Source organism: Sebastes fasciatus, chromosome 20 (genome assembly GCF_043250625.1).
Source record: "Sebastes fasciatus isolate fSebFas1 chromosome 20, fSebFas1.pri, whole genome shotgun sequence".
Lineage (NCBI taxonomy): Eukaryota > Metazoa > Chordata > Actinopteri > Perciformes > Sebastidae > Sebastes > Sebastes fasciatus.
Window position 1 is genome coordinate 16,909,567 of NC_133814.1, and position 16,018 is coordinate 16,925,584.

The 16,018-nt window shown below is 42.0% G+C and overlaps 1 protein-coding gene across 26 annotated transcripts in view; it reads right to left on the minus strand.

The window, feature by feature from the left end:
• tcf7l2 (transcription factor 7 like 2) overlaps positions 1-14,715 on the minus strand; it is a 97,974-nt gene extending 83,259 nt beyond the window's left edge. For 5 of the 26 annotated variants that reach the window (XM_074621055.1, XM_074621047.1, XM_074621040.1 and 2 more), the window contains exons 1-3: positions 14,064-14,712; positions 13,838-13,904; positions 13,538-13,662 (exon numbers count right to left, since the gene is read on the minus strand). In XM_074621055.1, the coding sequence (XP_074477156.1) occupies positions 13,538-13,662; positions 13,838-13,904; positions 14,064-14,252 (381 nt within the window). In that variant the 5' untranslated portion in view covers positions 14,253-14,712. Of the gene's footprint in view, positions 1-13,537; positions 13,663-13,837; positions 13,905-14,063 lie in introns of all 26 variants that reach the window. The other 21 variants (XM_074621056.1, XM_074621066.1, XM_074621044.1 and 18 more) reach the window with 12 other exon arrangements.
• Positions 14,716-16,018: the final 1,303 nt, after the last annotated feature.

Genomic DNA, 16,018 nt, shown 5'->3' on the forward strand with positions numbered 1-16,018 from the left:
AAAGCTCGACCAGAGGACTGCCATCCAACGATAAAGATCAAAGTAAGCGCTTCTACAGATATTGAGCATCAAATTTTCTTGTAAAATGTCCGGTGTTGTCACAAGTTTATTAACCGGTGGGAAAGTTTCCTCACAGCCACATCCCTATCTGACACTGAAGGATCACTTGTTGGAGCTCACAAGCACATGACAGGTCTCACGTCTGCAATGAACTGGCTATTGCACGCCTTTATGGCGTTTTGATTCTCGGTGTGCCGTGCAACTCCAGCTCCGTCAAAATGCAACTGCATAGCAAAAACAACAGATCGTCTGGCCTTCAAAAGTTTTGCACGTTGTTTCATTCTTACCTGTAAATTCTTTAAACACTTGAAGCTTGAGAACAGAATGCGTTCAGCTGTTACATTAAGATTAAAACAGCTTGCTTATTTAGACAGCACTTGAAACATAAGCGACGGCGCTTAAAGCAAAACAACGATCCTCACATGTCAAAGTTTATTTCAGAGCACAATACCATCTCTCCCTATAGAAGCGCGAGAGCAAAGTATGTGCGGTATACGGAGCGGCTGCAGAAGGTGCATGCACAGGCAGCATACAGCATGTTTCGGCTTTAAGCCACAGGACTGCAGTGCCCATTTGATCCCCCACCAGCAGGGAATTCTAGCTGATGCCGTCTCCCAACGGCCAACACTCGACTGAGTGCCCTCGCAGTCTTTCCCCAGCTGTTGTACGGCAGCGCTGGCACCTGTCTCTGACAAGCCTCGGCATTCACACCGACTCTGGTTTCCTGCAGCCGGCTGCCTGGCAGTCAGGTGACAAATGCTAACACACACTGCCTCCTCTGCAAACACGTACCGGCGAACCAAATCTAGAGAACCAAGGAGGCACTTAAGTGTGATCTCAGCCACTTTAAAAGGCATCGGCATCATAGTGAGAGAGGTCTTAGCCTCTCGTATTTCTCTGTCTGATAGCGAACCCTGCCCCTGATTCAGGCTGTGGCTTGGAGGCTGTAAACCAAAGCTTCCCTCAACGCCTCTCACCCGCCCGGCTATGCTCTAACCACTGTTTTTGCATACCGCTCAGCTTGTGTAACCGTCGAGTGGTTTTTGCCCCGGCGAGACAATGGCTGCGTAACAGACTAAACAGAGTGGAGCCATCGAATGTGTTGCAAGAAGTGATAAACACAAATCTGTACAAGCGACGGAAATAACTTGAAGCATTAATAATAAAAAGCATTACAGGTGTGAAGACTTCTCAGGTGAGCGGGTCACCGTGCTGCAGAGGGCTTTGCTTATACCCACAGTAAACATCACAATCCACACTCTAATTATAACTCAATTTGAAACTCACAGAGTTCACAGAGAGTATGAAAGTCAATCTGGGTCAGTCAGACTTTGTAACACCACCAACATTAACAAAAACCCTACGGCAATAGTTGTTTTTAATTCAGCTTCAGTTCAGTCTTTCACTCACTTCTAATTACATAGAAATTAAAAATGTTTGTTAAGACACTACGTGATAGATTGACACTAGAAGGTCACAGGTCTGCTCTTTTGGGGCATTTAATCACCACGACTGGTCCCGGCGCCGCCACAACTGCTGCATATAGAAAAAACTGTTATTTAACTCGCAGGATGTGGGGAGGGGGGTATGGCAAAGCATTGTGGTACTCACTCTGCCGCCCAGCCGACCACAGCCACGTTTCCCCACCTCATTTGCTAAGCAATCCCTCTTCCCTCTCACTCAGTGCATCTTTTTGTCATTCCCATGTCCAGGCTCCATTTGTTTTGTCCGCTGAGACGGCAAAGAGGAGGGAGGGGGGAGTGGAGGGAAGTAGGGAACCAGGTCTCAAGGAGACTGCTCTGCAAACCAAAGAGCATCTTACACATGTACCCACATCCACCCAACCCACTAGGCAAACACACACTCTCCCCCTTGCCTGGCTAATGTGCCCTGACACTCGTACATCACCCGTAAATTGGCCAAATGAATTAACCACGGCCCCTGCTTAGCTTTACGGGCTTTAAATGGATTTCCTCCTCCCCAGGTCTGCCCAATAATTGCATTTATCCATCTTGTTGAAGCCGGGGTTTACACACTCGCGAAAGATCACGCCAATCCCCCGGATGCATTTTCCGCTCCGGTGGAAAAGAGTGCGAGAGATTTGTCATCGGATCATAACAGGTAATTCAAACAACAATTAGCTCGGCGACTCCGCCGTATGTCAATGTCCTGGCTCCTTGTTGGACAGGTTGGTTAGAGCGATGAGGTGCCTTCTATCTCTTCATCTGTCTGTGTATCTCACTGTGATGAATTGAGCCTTGTAATACTTTTTTTTTTTTTTTTTTTTTTATCTATCACCCAAGCCTCCAGGTTAATGCAGCAAACACTCACAGTAGGGAGGAAAGTAGCGGCCGTGAGTCTTCTTGGTTGTTCACAGAGGCCGAGCTGTGAACACCAGCATCAGTGGGGGTCATCTCCGCACTTGTGAATGTTTGAACAGAAGTGCATTAGACACTGGGGGGGCCCAAAGGACAATTCAGCTATGTAAACACGCAGCAACTTCCTTCCCTCAGCTCCTCCAGGCCTGCGCTGAGACGAGCCACTGTTTAAACAGCACACACAGCATTCCTGTGCCTGGGCCCCGGCCAGCTGCTGCATCCTCACTGCAGGCCTGCCCGCCTGCCTGAGCAGAGGCAGACACAGGCCGCACAACGGCAAGGGTCATCCCCGACACACAAAGGGCTTTTATAGACATGCAAAACCGGACTACTAGAAGCGCTGGCTACTTACAAACGCTGACCTCCCACGGAAGAGAGATTAGCTATTGAAACTAAAATCATCACGTCGCCGAAGGATCCGTCCTGTAATGACGAAGCTGGACATTTATCTTTATTAATATTTCAAATATGTAAAGTGTGGCGGGCAATAAAGATAAGGGAGGCAGTAAAGAGGTGATAAAGAGCCTCCCGGTTCTAAAGGGCACTGTGACGTGCATCACATGACACAAAGGCCAACCCCGCCCGGCGATGCCAGGCTCTAATCTCAACTTTCATTATGACTGAACAAGTTTCAGATTCACGATTTATATCTACAATTAACCTCTGGCTTACATGCAAAGTAAAATAACTTGAGAATAAATGCAAAAAAAATGTTCATCATACAAATCACCTCGACATTTTCAAAGATACTATTATATTAAAAAGTGTTCAACACTATCTGGCGATACGATACATGTCATGATACAGTGGTAGCGATACGATAAATTGTGATATATTGCGATACTACAAGCAGTTTATTTAGCAGTAACATTTTCTTACACCCATATTTAACACAAGGATTAAAGGCTGTTTAGATACGACCAAGACAAGTTACAGGCCAGTACCTCCTTACTGGTTTATCCACGAAAGACAAACTTTGGAATTTGTGGTGTTAATTTTGGACTTCGACAGGGATTGCTTCACTTAAATAGCTTCCAAACCAAATATGAAATTCAATCTCTCGCTCCAACAGTTTGGAGCAAGGGACTGCTGCCACGGGGGAAACCTGCTGGAATAAGACTTGTGTCCCATTTTGGGTCAAGACCCATTATTAGAGAAACCAGGATGTACTGCAGAATAATCATCCCAGGGGCCAAAGTATGTAAACTCGAGTTCGGGAACATGTGCAGCACTAAATCTACATTTAGCACAGAGGTGTACTAAATCAACCGTCACTCAGGTTTTATTATAGGAAGACTACAATAACTACTTCCTCCCTGTGTCAATGCCTCAGCAGTGGACTGCCAACAACGACGGTGCACTGCAGGTCATTATGTCAATCAAACAGTCATTTCAGGGTGACTGGACTGCATTGTTTTTCCACCACAACAAGTGTGCACGTTCCCTCTTGCTTATCATAGTTCATTTGGTTCCTCTGTCTGTCCGTCTGTCCGTCCATCAGCTCGTCCCTTCTGGCTGAACGGCGAAGGCCACTCATCTCACCTCGGGACAAGTTGTCCAAACAAGACACTCCATTCACTCTGACCCCTGGAGGGAGGGAGCCAATTGACAATTCACTCAGTGCCGTGAGTCAATTTGTTCACTTTTGGAATTGACCCCGAGCCGCGGCCGACACAGCGGCCTCTCACTGGAGGGGAATGAATATGAGGACTGTAGGGGGGTGTCATCTTTTTTTAAGATGAAAACATGCTAAAACAATGTCCATGCATTTCGAGTTTCAGTGCTATGCATATCACAAGTAGAGTTAAAAATGCAAATATCTATTTTTTGAGAAAAACAAATATTATTTGAAAGTCAAACTAAAATGTAATGAATTTAAAATTAAGGCTGTCAAAGTTAACGCAATCATTTTGCGATTTTTAGGATGTAGCGGGCTCAGTTTTAAAGCTAGAGTGAAGATACTGGTATCACATGAAACTATAAAACCTAATCAATCCTTTGGTATCAACCATGTCATACTAGTTTCGGCCGAGGTATAGTCAAGTCAGCACACTGACACACTGACAGCTGTTGTTGCCTGTTGGGCTTGAGTTTGCCATGTTATGATTTGAGCATATTTTTTTATGTTAAATGCAGTACTTGTGAGGGTTTCTGGACAATATTTGTCATTGTTTTGTGTCGTTAATTGATTTCCAATAATAAATATATACATACGTTTGCATAAAGCAATCACATTTGTCCACTCCCATGTTGATAAGTGTATTAAATACTTGACAAATCTCCCTTTTTTATTTTGAACAAATAAAAAATGTGCGATTAATTTGCGATTCGATATTTTAATTGATTGACTGCCCTATTTAAAGTATAAAGTATTGTTTACCAACTGTATACAATAACTCTGTAATCTATTTAAATGTGTGCTACCAATCATATTGCAGCTTTTTGGAGCCAATAAACACACACAATACCTGCTGGCAATCCAACGCTCGCGTGTACAGCGTGGGCCATGTGTGGTTGTTGACAAGCTGTTCACATGACATGTTAGCTAGCTCAGTACACAAGTTGACAGCTGTCTCTTTACAAGAGGCATATTATGATTGTGTGTAAATAGGTTTCCAACAGCTGGTTAAAGAGCTAACATGGGAATTTAATCTTAATCTGTTTTCCACTGGAATTGGTTCATCAACTAGAAGAATCCAACGCCGGTCCACACGGCACGCCAGTGTAAAGGGGTTACATTATATTAGCCTTGTGCATTTTAAAGTAATCTCGCCAACATTTTTTTCCCCTTCCAAATCCTACCATAATCCGCAAGATTAGCAGATTAATTTATTTCTGCTTGCACTCTTTAAAAACCTCCCTCACCTTTCGCGGGCGGTTATGAATCCACCACCTTTTTTTTTTTTTTTTAACGACAAACAAGCAGACGATCACCTCATTAGCGGACGCTTCCCGAACACACGCGCACATAATCGCACACACGCGCTCCTCGGAGCTTATCCTGCTACAATTAAAAGTTTAATTAGTAGATCAAAAATACACGGACTGGAATTTTATCACCTTAAACTCCTCCATTATGTGTTTAGCGCACACACACAGAGTGCCTCCTTCCCATCTGAGCCATTTTGAAGAGATTATCAGCATGCAGAAATTCCCTTGACTGTATTAAGACTGGAGATACAAAAACAAGACTGATGGAAAACAACATCTGCGTATTATTCGGCACGTAGCTACACACAGAGTTTGATATTATTTATGTTTAATACGTAATTAGAATTTAAATATTGCAGAATATAGGAGCTCTAACTACCACAAGATAAATAAACTGAGGTAACATACTTGTTTGCATTTTATGTTGAATTATTCCAGTATTTTCTACTACTACTGTCTGATTACTCATGTGCAAGAAAAAGGGGGAAAAAAAGTATTTAAAAAAAAAAAAGACACTAGCATGAATGAGATTCTTCTTCTGTGGTGCGTTCCAGAGCATTCTACCACATCCATAAAAGGCTGGTGTACCACAGGTGTTCACTGCACACTGGCACGGCTAGTCATTATCTAGCCCGACATGATCATTAAGAGCTGTGATGGCAGTGTGGCACCTCCTACCTGCGTGCACACACACACACACACACAAGCTGGAGAAAAAAAAAAACTCCAGTGGAGACTCAAGCACTCCCTATCAGTCATTGTAAAAAAAAAAAGGGGTGAGAGGGGAAGCTCCTTTCTCAACGAAAAGCATGTCAGCGCCAGTGCACTTTGACCCTTCCCAAACACACTCCACAATCCAAACAGAAAGGCCCGGCACTGCCAGAATTCCTCCAGCGTCACAGTGGCCCTCTCACCCAGAGCTTTTAAGGCAAATTTTTTGATGACGACGAGTGTGGGAAGCAACGTGGAGGAGCGGGTAAGAGGGGGGGGGGATTCAGAGGCAGAAACCACACACATGAACACATGCCTGCCCGTCAAGCGTGGCTGCAAACTGAAACTGCTCCAATCCGTGTTCCTCTCCGCTGTTTTTTTTCTTCAACAGGAAGATAAATGTGAAGCCTAGGGGCACTATTGTTTGGACATTTAACCAGGAACTGTCGCTGCTCTCATTGCCCTGGCATTAACAGCAATTATGCGCTCTATTCAGACGGCTTTTGTGCGTCCGACCCCCAGCCCCCCCGCCGCCGCCGTCGCCCCCTTCCACCAAACACACATTTCCCGCTTTTCTCTGTCCCCCCCTCTTCCTCCTCCCCTTGCCCCGTGCTTTCCCTCCCACTCCGCTACTGGTGAACTCATTTGGCTACTGGAGCACTCTGGTCCCATTATGAATGAACTTACAGAAATATGCACATTCAAGGCGAGGAAAAGACGAAGTAGAAAGAAAAAAAAGAAAAGAAATGCACATACCAGAAGTAGTTCTGGAGTGATACCCGAGCTCAAACATTTCTTCATATAACATTCTGGGGATTTCTTGGGTTAAATGCACATTTACAGGCTCTACAGGACAACAAAACACTCAAACTGCCTCGCAAGAAAATGACATTTCCAACGATTTTGTAATTATGACACTTTGTGAAAAATACCAATTCTACAGCAGGTAATCATCTCTTGAAACTAGCTAATCCCAACCATAACCTTCATATCTAAAAGAAGCGATCAATAGTCATTTTAAGCTTATCTTTTTCAGCTGGATGCAGCGCAGTAACACCAATGCCAATAAAATCTCATCATCTATAATCTATCTTATCGCCATTTTCAATAAGCCTTTATTTATTTGAAACAGCTCCATGGAAGTTCACTCTATTGGCTGGAAACGAGAGGAAGCTCCATAAACAACACTGTCAACACGTGTACTTGTACTAGAGGCCACTTAACAGGGATGAATGGATCAGCTATACACTGAGTTTGAATTTTAAATTCAATAAGGGCAATGTAATTTGAAGGTACTGACAGGAAGTCTGGTGTATATTCATGTTTAGAGCTGCAGCGATTAATCGCAATTATTATTCGGCAACTATTTTGGTATTTGGTCAATCGGTTTGAGTATTTTTTTTAAGACAAAATTGAAAATTCTCTGATTCCAGCGTCTTAAATGTGAATATTTTCTGGTTTCTTTCCTCCTCTATGACAGTAAACTGAACATCTTTGAGTTGTGGACGAAACAAGACATTTGAGGACGTCATCTTGATCGACATTTTTTGACAATTTATAGTCGGGATGCACCTACACCGATAGTAGATTGGACATCGGCGATACTGACTCATATAGCTGGATCTGGTATCGGTGACAATGGAACCGATCTATTCAATTCAATTCTATGTTTGGATACTACCTACATTATAGACTGGAATTTGAATTGCTTTAACTGTTTAAGTTTTGACCAATTTGTTGCTGCATTAACAAGGTTTCCACTTGAATAGCAATTCCTGATAATTTAAGATTTTTTTGCCAAATGGTTGGTTTACGATTTATTATTTTAATAATAAATATCAATTCAGTAAATGTGTATCTATGTATTGATTTGTTACATTTTGTTTTACAAAGTTAGGAATGTTTAAGTCAAGCCTGATGTTGACTTACACATAACAGAATAATCCCAGTCACTTCCACACAGTGAGGCATACAGTTTATTATTCAAACACTGGTATCGGATCGGTTCTCGGTATCGGCCGATACCCAAAGCCCAGATATCGCTATCGGGGCTGAAAAAGTTGGATCGGTGCATCCCTAATTTATAGACCAAACAACTAATCAAAACATAAACAACAGATTAACCGACAAAGAAAATCATCGTTCGTTGCAGCCCTATTCATGTTTAAGTATTCCAAAATGCAGACTTTTCCTTTAAAAAGAGAAACAGAAAGAGAAAATGCTCAAAGAAAAAAAATAATGTCTGGTTCTGTCTGTGCACATCTCCGCACTGCTTTTGAAATTAAAAGTGAACTTGCCAACAATTCTAGTAGGGACTGCAAAATGTGCCGTCCACCAAAGGGAAAAACACAGTAAATAAAAATAAAGCAACATGCTCTGTATATGGGTACAAATTTAACCAGTGGCCACATGCACACGCACACACACAATAATTTAATTTCCATGTTTCAGGGAGCCCCAAGCCCTGTGGGCCAGGAGCACAGCAAGCCTATATTTAACAGATGACAAAAGTTGCATTCCAGATGTACAGTACTATCTTTGTGTTGAGCTCTATAGAAATGCATGGGAGAAAGAGGGAGCGAGGGGGGTGTATGCGGCTGGGAGAGGAGGGGGGTTACACTGGGGGCTGGAGGGGGGGGGGCACCAGTGCACAGCTGCTAAACTAATGCCTTTTTTTTCTTCCAGGCACAGAAAAGCAGAGTGTGGTGGCTCACTGACAGAAACAAGGAAGGATACAGGAGGTGGTAATAGATTTATCCATTCTGGGAATAATTTGTTTTACCAAAAAAAAAGAAAAAGAAATACCCAGGCTGTGCTATGACTTAATGAGTACCAGGCATAATCTGTTACATTGAAGTCAAAATTAGGCATCAGATTAGCTGGTTATTGCATTAAAAACAATGAAGTCAATGATTTAATTAGAAAAAGGTTCAGCCCCGAACCAGACTTGACTGCAGCTGAACGTCAGCTACACCCAAGCCCAGCCACCAGGGAACCACGACTCCCCTTTGCACTAGTTAAAAATCTGATTAGAAACACACTCACACATTTTTATTTTTTTTTTTGCCTCTGTGGTGTTTCAAGCAGAGTGACAGATCGACGTAAGCTCTCGCTCGGCTCAGCCTGCCAACATCATCAGCATTAGACAATTAAGCCCCGCTCGCTGAGAGAGAGAAAAAATATATATATGCATCTCCTCGGTAAATATTTACTGCACAAATCTTTTCCATTCATTCACCAGGCACTAACAAAACCTTACTGTACTCCCTCTCTCTCTGAATCCCCCACCACCACCAGCACCACCACCACCACCTCCCCTCCACCCCTACATCTGCGATTCATTGACTTTACAATTTACCACATGTCGAGATGGGAGAGGTCGAGCCTCCATCTGAATCACGGCACAAATATGCAAGTGATTTATTGTTTTAAAAACCCTGGGCCGATTTAGTGCAACTCCACTTTTCCCGAGCATTACTCCTATTGGCAGACCATGAACAATTACAGTTCGGACTAATTAAGCTCCGAGAATGTGCTGTGCACCGCTAATGTCTAGCAGGCCCCAATTTTAATTTAATGGTGCCAAACTTTGCCTCCCAGCCCCCCCCCCCCACTCCCACCTCCTTCCTCTTTCTCTAACTTAACTCCTCAAATCCAAAGCAGATTGTGCTTTTTATGACTGTTTATTGAGTCGAAGAAAAATAAGGACCTTTTCTTTCCCCTCTCCTCGCATAGGATGAGAGAACCAGCAGAGAGAGAGAGAGAGAGAGAGGAAGAGATGGAGCACAAAAAGGAGTAGTGGGAGGGAGAGAGAGAGCGGGAGCTGCTTCCGCCATACTTTGTAAACAAAAGTGATTTGCAAGACAAAAGGAGCGCAACCTTCCAACTAAACTCAGAGTGCATTTTGCGGCTAGAGGCACAAAATGCGGCCGCGGTGCGCCGCGAAACCCCCCGCGGACACCAATTAGGCCCCATTAACATGTAAAGCCAATTTGATAAGGTGTGGGCCCTATCCCTTAAATCCGCATTAAACTATCTTTCCTCTTGTCACAGCCAAAAAAAATCCATTTACAGCAGCCGAACACACATAATCCATATGATATACCATTGTTATGCTTATGCCGCTGCCACGTTTTAGGAAAGATACTGTCTGTCTGTGTCAATTATAACAGATAAGGCCACAGCGAATGTGTGCACGTGAGCACAAAGGAGGTGGTGTTGCATTCACGTCTGCATGTTCATTACAATAATCTGACCAGAAAATCCTCCATTATGTCTTCCGAAAATAAAAAAAAAAATGATAAAGGGAGATTATTTTTCCCCCAAGAAGGTGAATCTGCGGCAACATCCTGGCACGACAACACAAATGAGACAAAGAGGGAAAAAGGGGAGAAAAGCTATTGTTTCAACCACACAAAGCCTTGTAGTGGAATCGCCACGGGTTCTGGGAGCGTCTTTTTTCACTCTAAAACACAGCGGTGGATGCTTGGTGTTGCGTTTTCACCCCCACCACCCCCACTTTCTTGTTCTTTTTTAAACTACTCGTAATTATACGTCGAAACTCAAAACCTCCGCCAAAAGTCTCCAGGCTCTGAGAATTATGGGGCCAGGGGTGGCGTCAAATATCTTAACATTCATAAGTCCGAGAGGCAGTAAATAAAGCCAGTGGATTTACGGCCCTGCAGCCCCCGATGCAGGAGAGCTGGCCGCCCAGATCCTGCTCTCTCACTCCCTGAGCCTCTGCGTCTCCAGACCTGTTGAGGTGTGATGTTAGCCCACAGCACCGCAGTTAACCCGCCGCCTTTTTTCACAAGCCCTGTGTGTTAGCATCGGCAGGAAACAAAAGGTAGAGGAAGAGAGATAGAGAGAGCAAAAAGGGAACAGGGGGGAAAGTGAAAGGAGATAGAAAACCGTGGGGTGAACTGGGCAGGCCACTTCTCCGATTCAACCTGCACCCAGTGATCCAGCAGGCCTTTGTGTGAGGTTTGGGGAGGAGGGAGACGGAGAGGAGGAGACAAGCTTTTAAAGCCCGGGCACAACGTCATGTCAAATTGCTAAATGATACTAAATTGTGAGCCTTTTTGGACTTAGCTGGTAGGAAAAACAAATTCTCACTGATTATGGCTCCCAGAGGTCAGACAAATTATGGTAACCGACACATGCAGGAATTTATTTTTCTCCCACTCAAATCAAGCAAAGAGAAAAATCACAGGTAAAATGTCCACATAGATCAGGATTACTGCCAGCTGACTGAAAAATAAATCTAAATTTATCAGATTTTTTTTCCCTCTGAGAAATACCTGAAAAATCTCAATTAAATAATTTAAAATAAATATAAAAACAGATATTTAAAGGCCCAGAAATCCACATCCTAAAAATAATATCACAGCATCGCCCAAACCGAAGAGGACCAGAAGAAGAATAAGAAGAGGAAAAGCAGCTAGAATCAAAAGCCTTTCATGACAAGACAGAGAAAGTCTCATTCCAATAATATTAGCAGTCATATTCAGCAGCGCCTCACATGACACGTTAGGGAGCAAGACAGCTAATCAATGTCCAGGTGAATTATTTATGCCAGCTTTAAGTCTAATACATTTATATTACAGCGGCCGCTGACTTCAAAGCTCTAATGGCTGGACACACAGGGCGCCGCAGACAGTGGGGGCCGAGGCGGTACAGTAGGAAGATCACCGCCAGCCCAAAACCATGTTCATCACCCACAGTCGCTGTTCAGGTGTGGATTCAGCTTTGATAAATGTGCCAATAAAGCATCTGCTCAATAAATTTGTTCTGATCTTGAAAGTGACGCAGAGAGGAAACCAAACAACAGGTAACAAATCAAAATTTAAATAATAAAAAAGGGTGCTTCTTTTTCTGAGAATAGTATTTCAGGGGTGGAATTAAGAGGGCAAAAGGTCACCGCCGTCTCGCCGCAGCATCCTCCAACCACGCTGCACAATTTACTGCTTTTCCAACTGCTGCATAAGCACAATGAAGCGAGCGCTCCACGGACGAGCACCGGCCACAAAAGAAGAAAAACTACAAAACCTCTGCCACCGAAACAAGGAAGTGCTCTCAGTTGAAATCATGTGTGTGTTGTTGTGTGTTTGTGTCAGAGCGCTGATGAGAATAATGAGTGACTAATTCCACATACCAGCCGGCAGTAGCGTTAACAAGGCTGACTAAGAGGGGAAAGAATGGCAAAATGTTCTCATATGTGCATATGCCGGGAATGATAAAATCTTTTTTAAACTATAAAAACACACACACACAGGAGTAGTGTGTGTAAGCAGCAAAAAAATTATTTCATGTGAAACCCTGGGCGATTCGTGTTGAACTCAAATTGTGTCAAACACAAAAGGAGGCATTATATGTGTCAGATGTGCATTTATTTTCAAGGTGTGCAACAAAAAAAATAGCAGTTAGCTAAAGCTGAGGTGGTGGTGTTGGTGGTGGTGGTGGTGGTGAGGTGGTGGAGGAGGTCATATTTCCTAATGCCTGGTCTTTGCCTTAACCTTGTAAAATGAGATGACAGGTCCTAAAGCGCAGACTTGTAATTGCAACCGTTTAAAATAGGGGGGCTAAAAAACACCCATGGTTGAGGAAAATTATGCCGCTTAAGGATCGCCGTTGCCCAGTGGGACTGGCAAGGTGCTGAGCAAATGAGTAAGTGTGCATAATTATAGCGCGGCTGATTGTGTCTAAATAACATGAATTTATTTATAAATATGGGTTTACATAGCACATGCTTTTTTTTTTTTTTTTAGGGGGGGGATTCCTCATTAGAAGCACATGCATAGTGTTATCCCATTCAATAAATCACACTTTTAAAAAAAATTATAAATAAATATCAATAAGAAATAATTTAATGTTTTAAATTAAAAAAAAAAAATTAATGCATGCACCTTTAACATAATGTCTTTATAGCTTTTGACACATGCAAATCACTTTTACTCATTTGCATATTGATTTTTTATTTGTGTGCTTTTTGCATTGCTTTGCAGTGAATGCTCATGTGCTCAGCTTGTGGATAGAAAAAAGGGCATGTTTGATGAGGCTGTGCAAACACAAGCCAAGTGCATTATTCAGTGGGTTAAAAAAAAAAAAATGCACTTGTAGCCTTGCACAATAATAATAATAATTGTTATAATAATAATAATTATTTATCATGCATTTAATTTAAAAAAAAAAAGTTAAATTTGAGAGGGAAGTGGAAATGTCAAGTGCACATGAGCTACCATAATAATATCCGATTTTCATAGCTTTAGTTAGCACTGTTAGCATGCTAGCTGCACGACAAAACATGTACTGTACACTTCAGGAGCTGCAAAACTACAGTTTTTACGCACTTTTTCTGGGTGACAACAACACACACCGTGTCCGGCTGTCTCAACCCGTGTGTGTGAGAGACAGGAGAGTGTGTGTGCACATACAAGTGGTAAATAAATGAAACTTACTGTGCGTGCTGTTGGAGAAAGTGATCCATTGGGAAGGTAGGGGCTTGTGAGATCTGGGATCATTATAAATGGATAGCCCGGGTACGGTGGGCTCTTGAACAGCCCTCCATCTTGCCTTTTCGCAGCTAACATGGCGAAGGGTAGGTGGGGTAGGAAACAAGAAGAAAAGTTTGTTTTTAATAATAATAATAATAATAATAAGCGTGTCACATTTAAAGCAGGAGGAGTTAACCTCCGTCTGATACAATGTCACAAAAAATAGAACGCCAGGCGGAAGAATATTGCAACAATGTAACTCACCCTCCTCTAAACTTTCTCTTGTTTTGTCTCTGAAAGTTTCAGATCTAGGCGGAGGCCGTCTTTCCGCCTTGAAATGCAATGAAAACACAGGGATTGCGTTAAAGTTAACACGATAACTTTCTTTTTTAAAAGTCTAAAACACATGAGAGGGGTGACAAATGTGTAGAGGCCGCTCAGAACAACTCAGCAGAGCAGCGCGTTTTTTGATGCCGCAAGAAAAACTTACCTCTGAATCCGACGAGCTGTTTTGATTCGTTTCCGACTCGTTTACAAGAGAAGATTTGACATCGGCTAAATCCCTTTCTGCCGAGGAGTTCTCCGAGATTTTCTCTTCCTGCTCCCCTTCGTCTTTGAAGGAAATCATCTCATCGTTTGCACCCAGATCGTCCCCTCCACCGCCGTTGAGCTGCGGCATTTTTCCTCTCTCTCCGCGGTGCAAAAAATGTGTGGAGCAAAAAAAAAACGCGAAGTTTTTTAAAAACACCCCTCTATGATCTCGGCGAAAAGAAAAGAAAGTCCGAGTTTAAAGTTTTTTTTGGAGAGGGGGGGTCTTGTATTGGCGTTTTCCACAAAAACACAACAGCTCTGGCTGTGTTTGGTTTGGTACAAAACTTAAAAAAAGAAAGAAGGGGGTAAAATCTTGGCAGGGAGAAAGGGAAGCCGGAGAAGGAGCCGAGCCGCTCGGATTGAGTGAGTTGAAGTTGGTCGGAGTGGTTTTCAGTTCAAAGGCGGCGCTGATTGACAGATAGAGAGGGATGGAAATAGAGAGAGTCTGGATTCAGGATTATTGACAGGGAGAGAAACACACAAGAAACTAATGAGATTCAAACAGGGAGGGACTTGAAGTGACGTTTTCATAAATAGGAGGAAAAAAAGGGAGAGAGAGAGGAGGGAGAGAGAGAGAGAGAGAGAGAGAGAGAGAGAGAGAGAGAAAGAGAGAGAGAGAGGACTGCAGTGAAAAAGCATGTGAGGAGAGAAAAAGGCAGTTTTGGGGAGCAGGACAGTGATGGTAAAATAGGAGGAAGATGCTTGTAAATGTGGATTAAACGCACATATGGGCGGTCTCCTGGTGGTGGTGGAGGAGGGAGAAAATAAAAAAAGAGGGGTACTTCCTCAGGCAGTTTGACTCCATTCCTGTCACACTGGGGCCAAATTCTCACTTTTGGTTTTTTTTGCTTATAAAATAAGAGGCCTATCAAATTCCTATTTTTAATCTGCTTTTGTCAGATCTATTTTTTATTCATTACATTAGATAATATTTCCTCAGATCTATTTTTTTTTTAGTATGGGGTTGGTGTTGCTGCCTTTTTCTTGACAGGTGTGATGTCCTCTGGGACTATAACCTGGATTCCTCTCTGGCAAGCACAGACTGTTTTTATTTTCTCCCTCAGCAGCAACACTGGACACAAATAACTCTTACTCTTATAGACATATAAAAAAAAGACCTATAGAAGATAATGCATGCTGTCGGTGATTGCAGTTATTTAAAAAAATAAATAAATTATGAAATGATCCCTATATGTCTACAAAACCATATTTTGTTTTTGTGTCCTACTTTTTGTTCATTTGACATGCACACCAGTTATTCTATGAAGAATTTTTTTAATACGTGTTCCTATTAATTAAAAAATAAATAAATACAGATATAAAAATGGAACAACAAAGAAAGAAAATATTTAATATGTTCCTATTAATTAAAAATGAATAAATAAAAATAAAAATAAACAAATAGAAATAGGACAACAGAAAAATTATTTAATGTGTTCCTATGAATTAAAAATAAATAAATAAACATATAAAAATGTGTCAACAAGGAAAGAAAATATTTAATATGTTCCTATTGAAATAAATAAATAAAACATTTAAATAAATAAATACAAATTAAAAAAAATAGGACAAAAAAATATTTAATTTGTTCCTATTAATTAAAAATAAATTTAAAAAATGGAACAACAGAAAAAAATGAGTTAATGTGTTCCTATTCATTGAAAAATAAATAAATAAAAATCAAAGAAAATGGAACAACAAAGAAAAAAATGCAAAAATTTAAAATATTTAGAGATGAACATAAAATAACATACAACACAAACTGCTATTGCATATAATAACAATATATATAAAAGCAATAGGAGGGGGAAAAAACCTGCTGCCTGCTCCAGCTGAACAAGGGGATTGTGCATG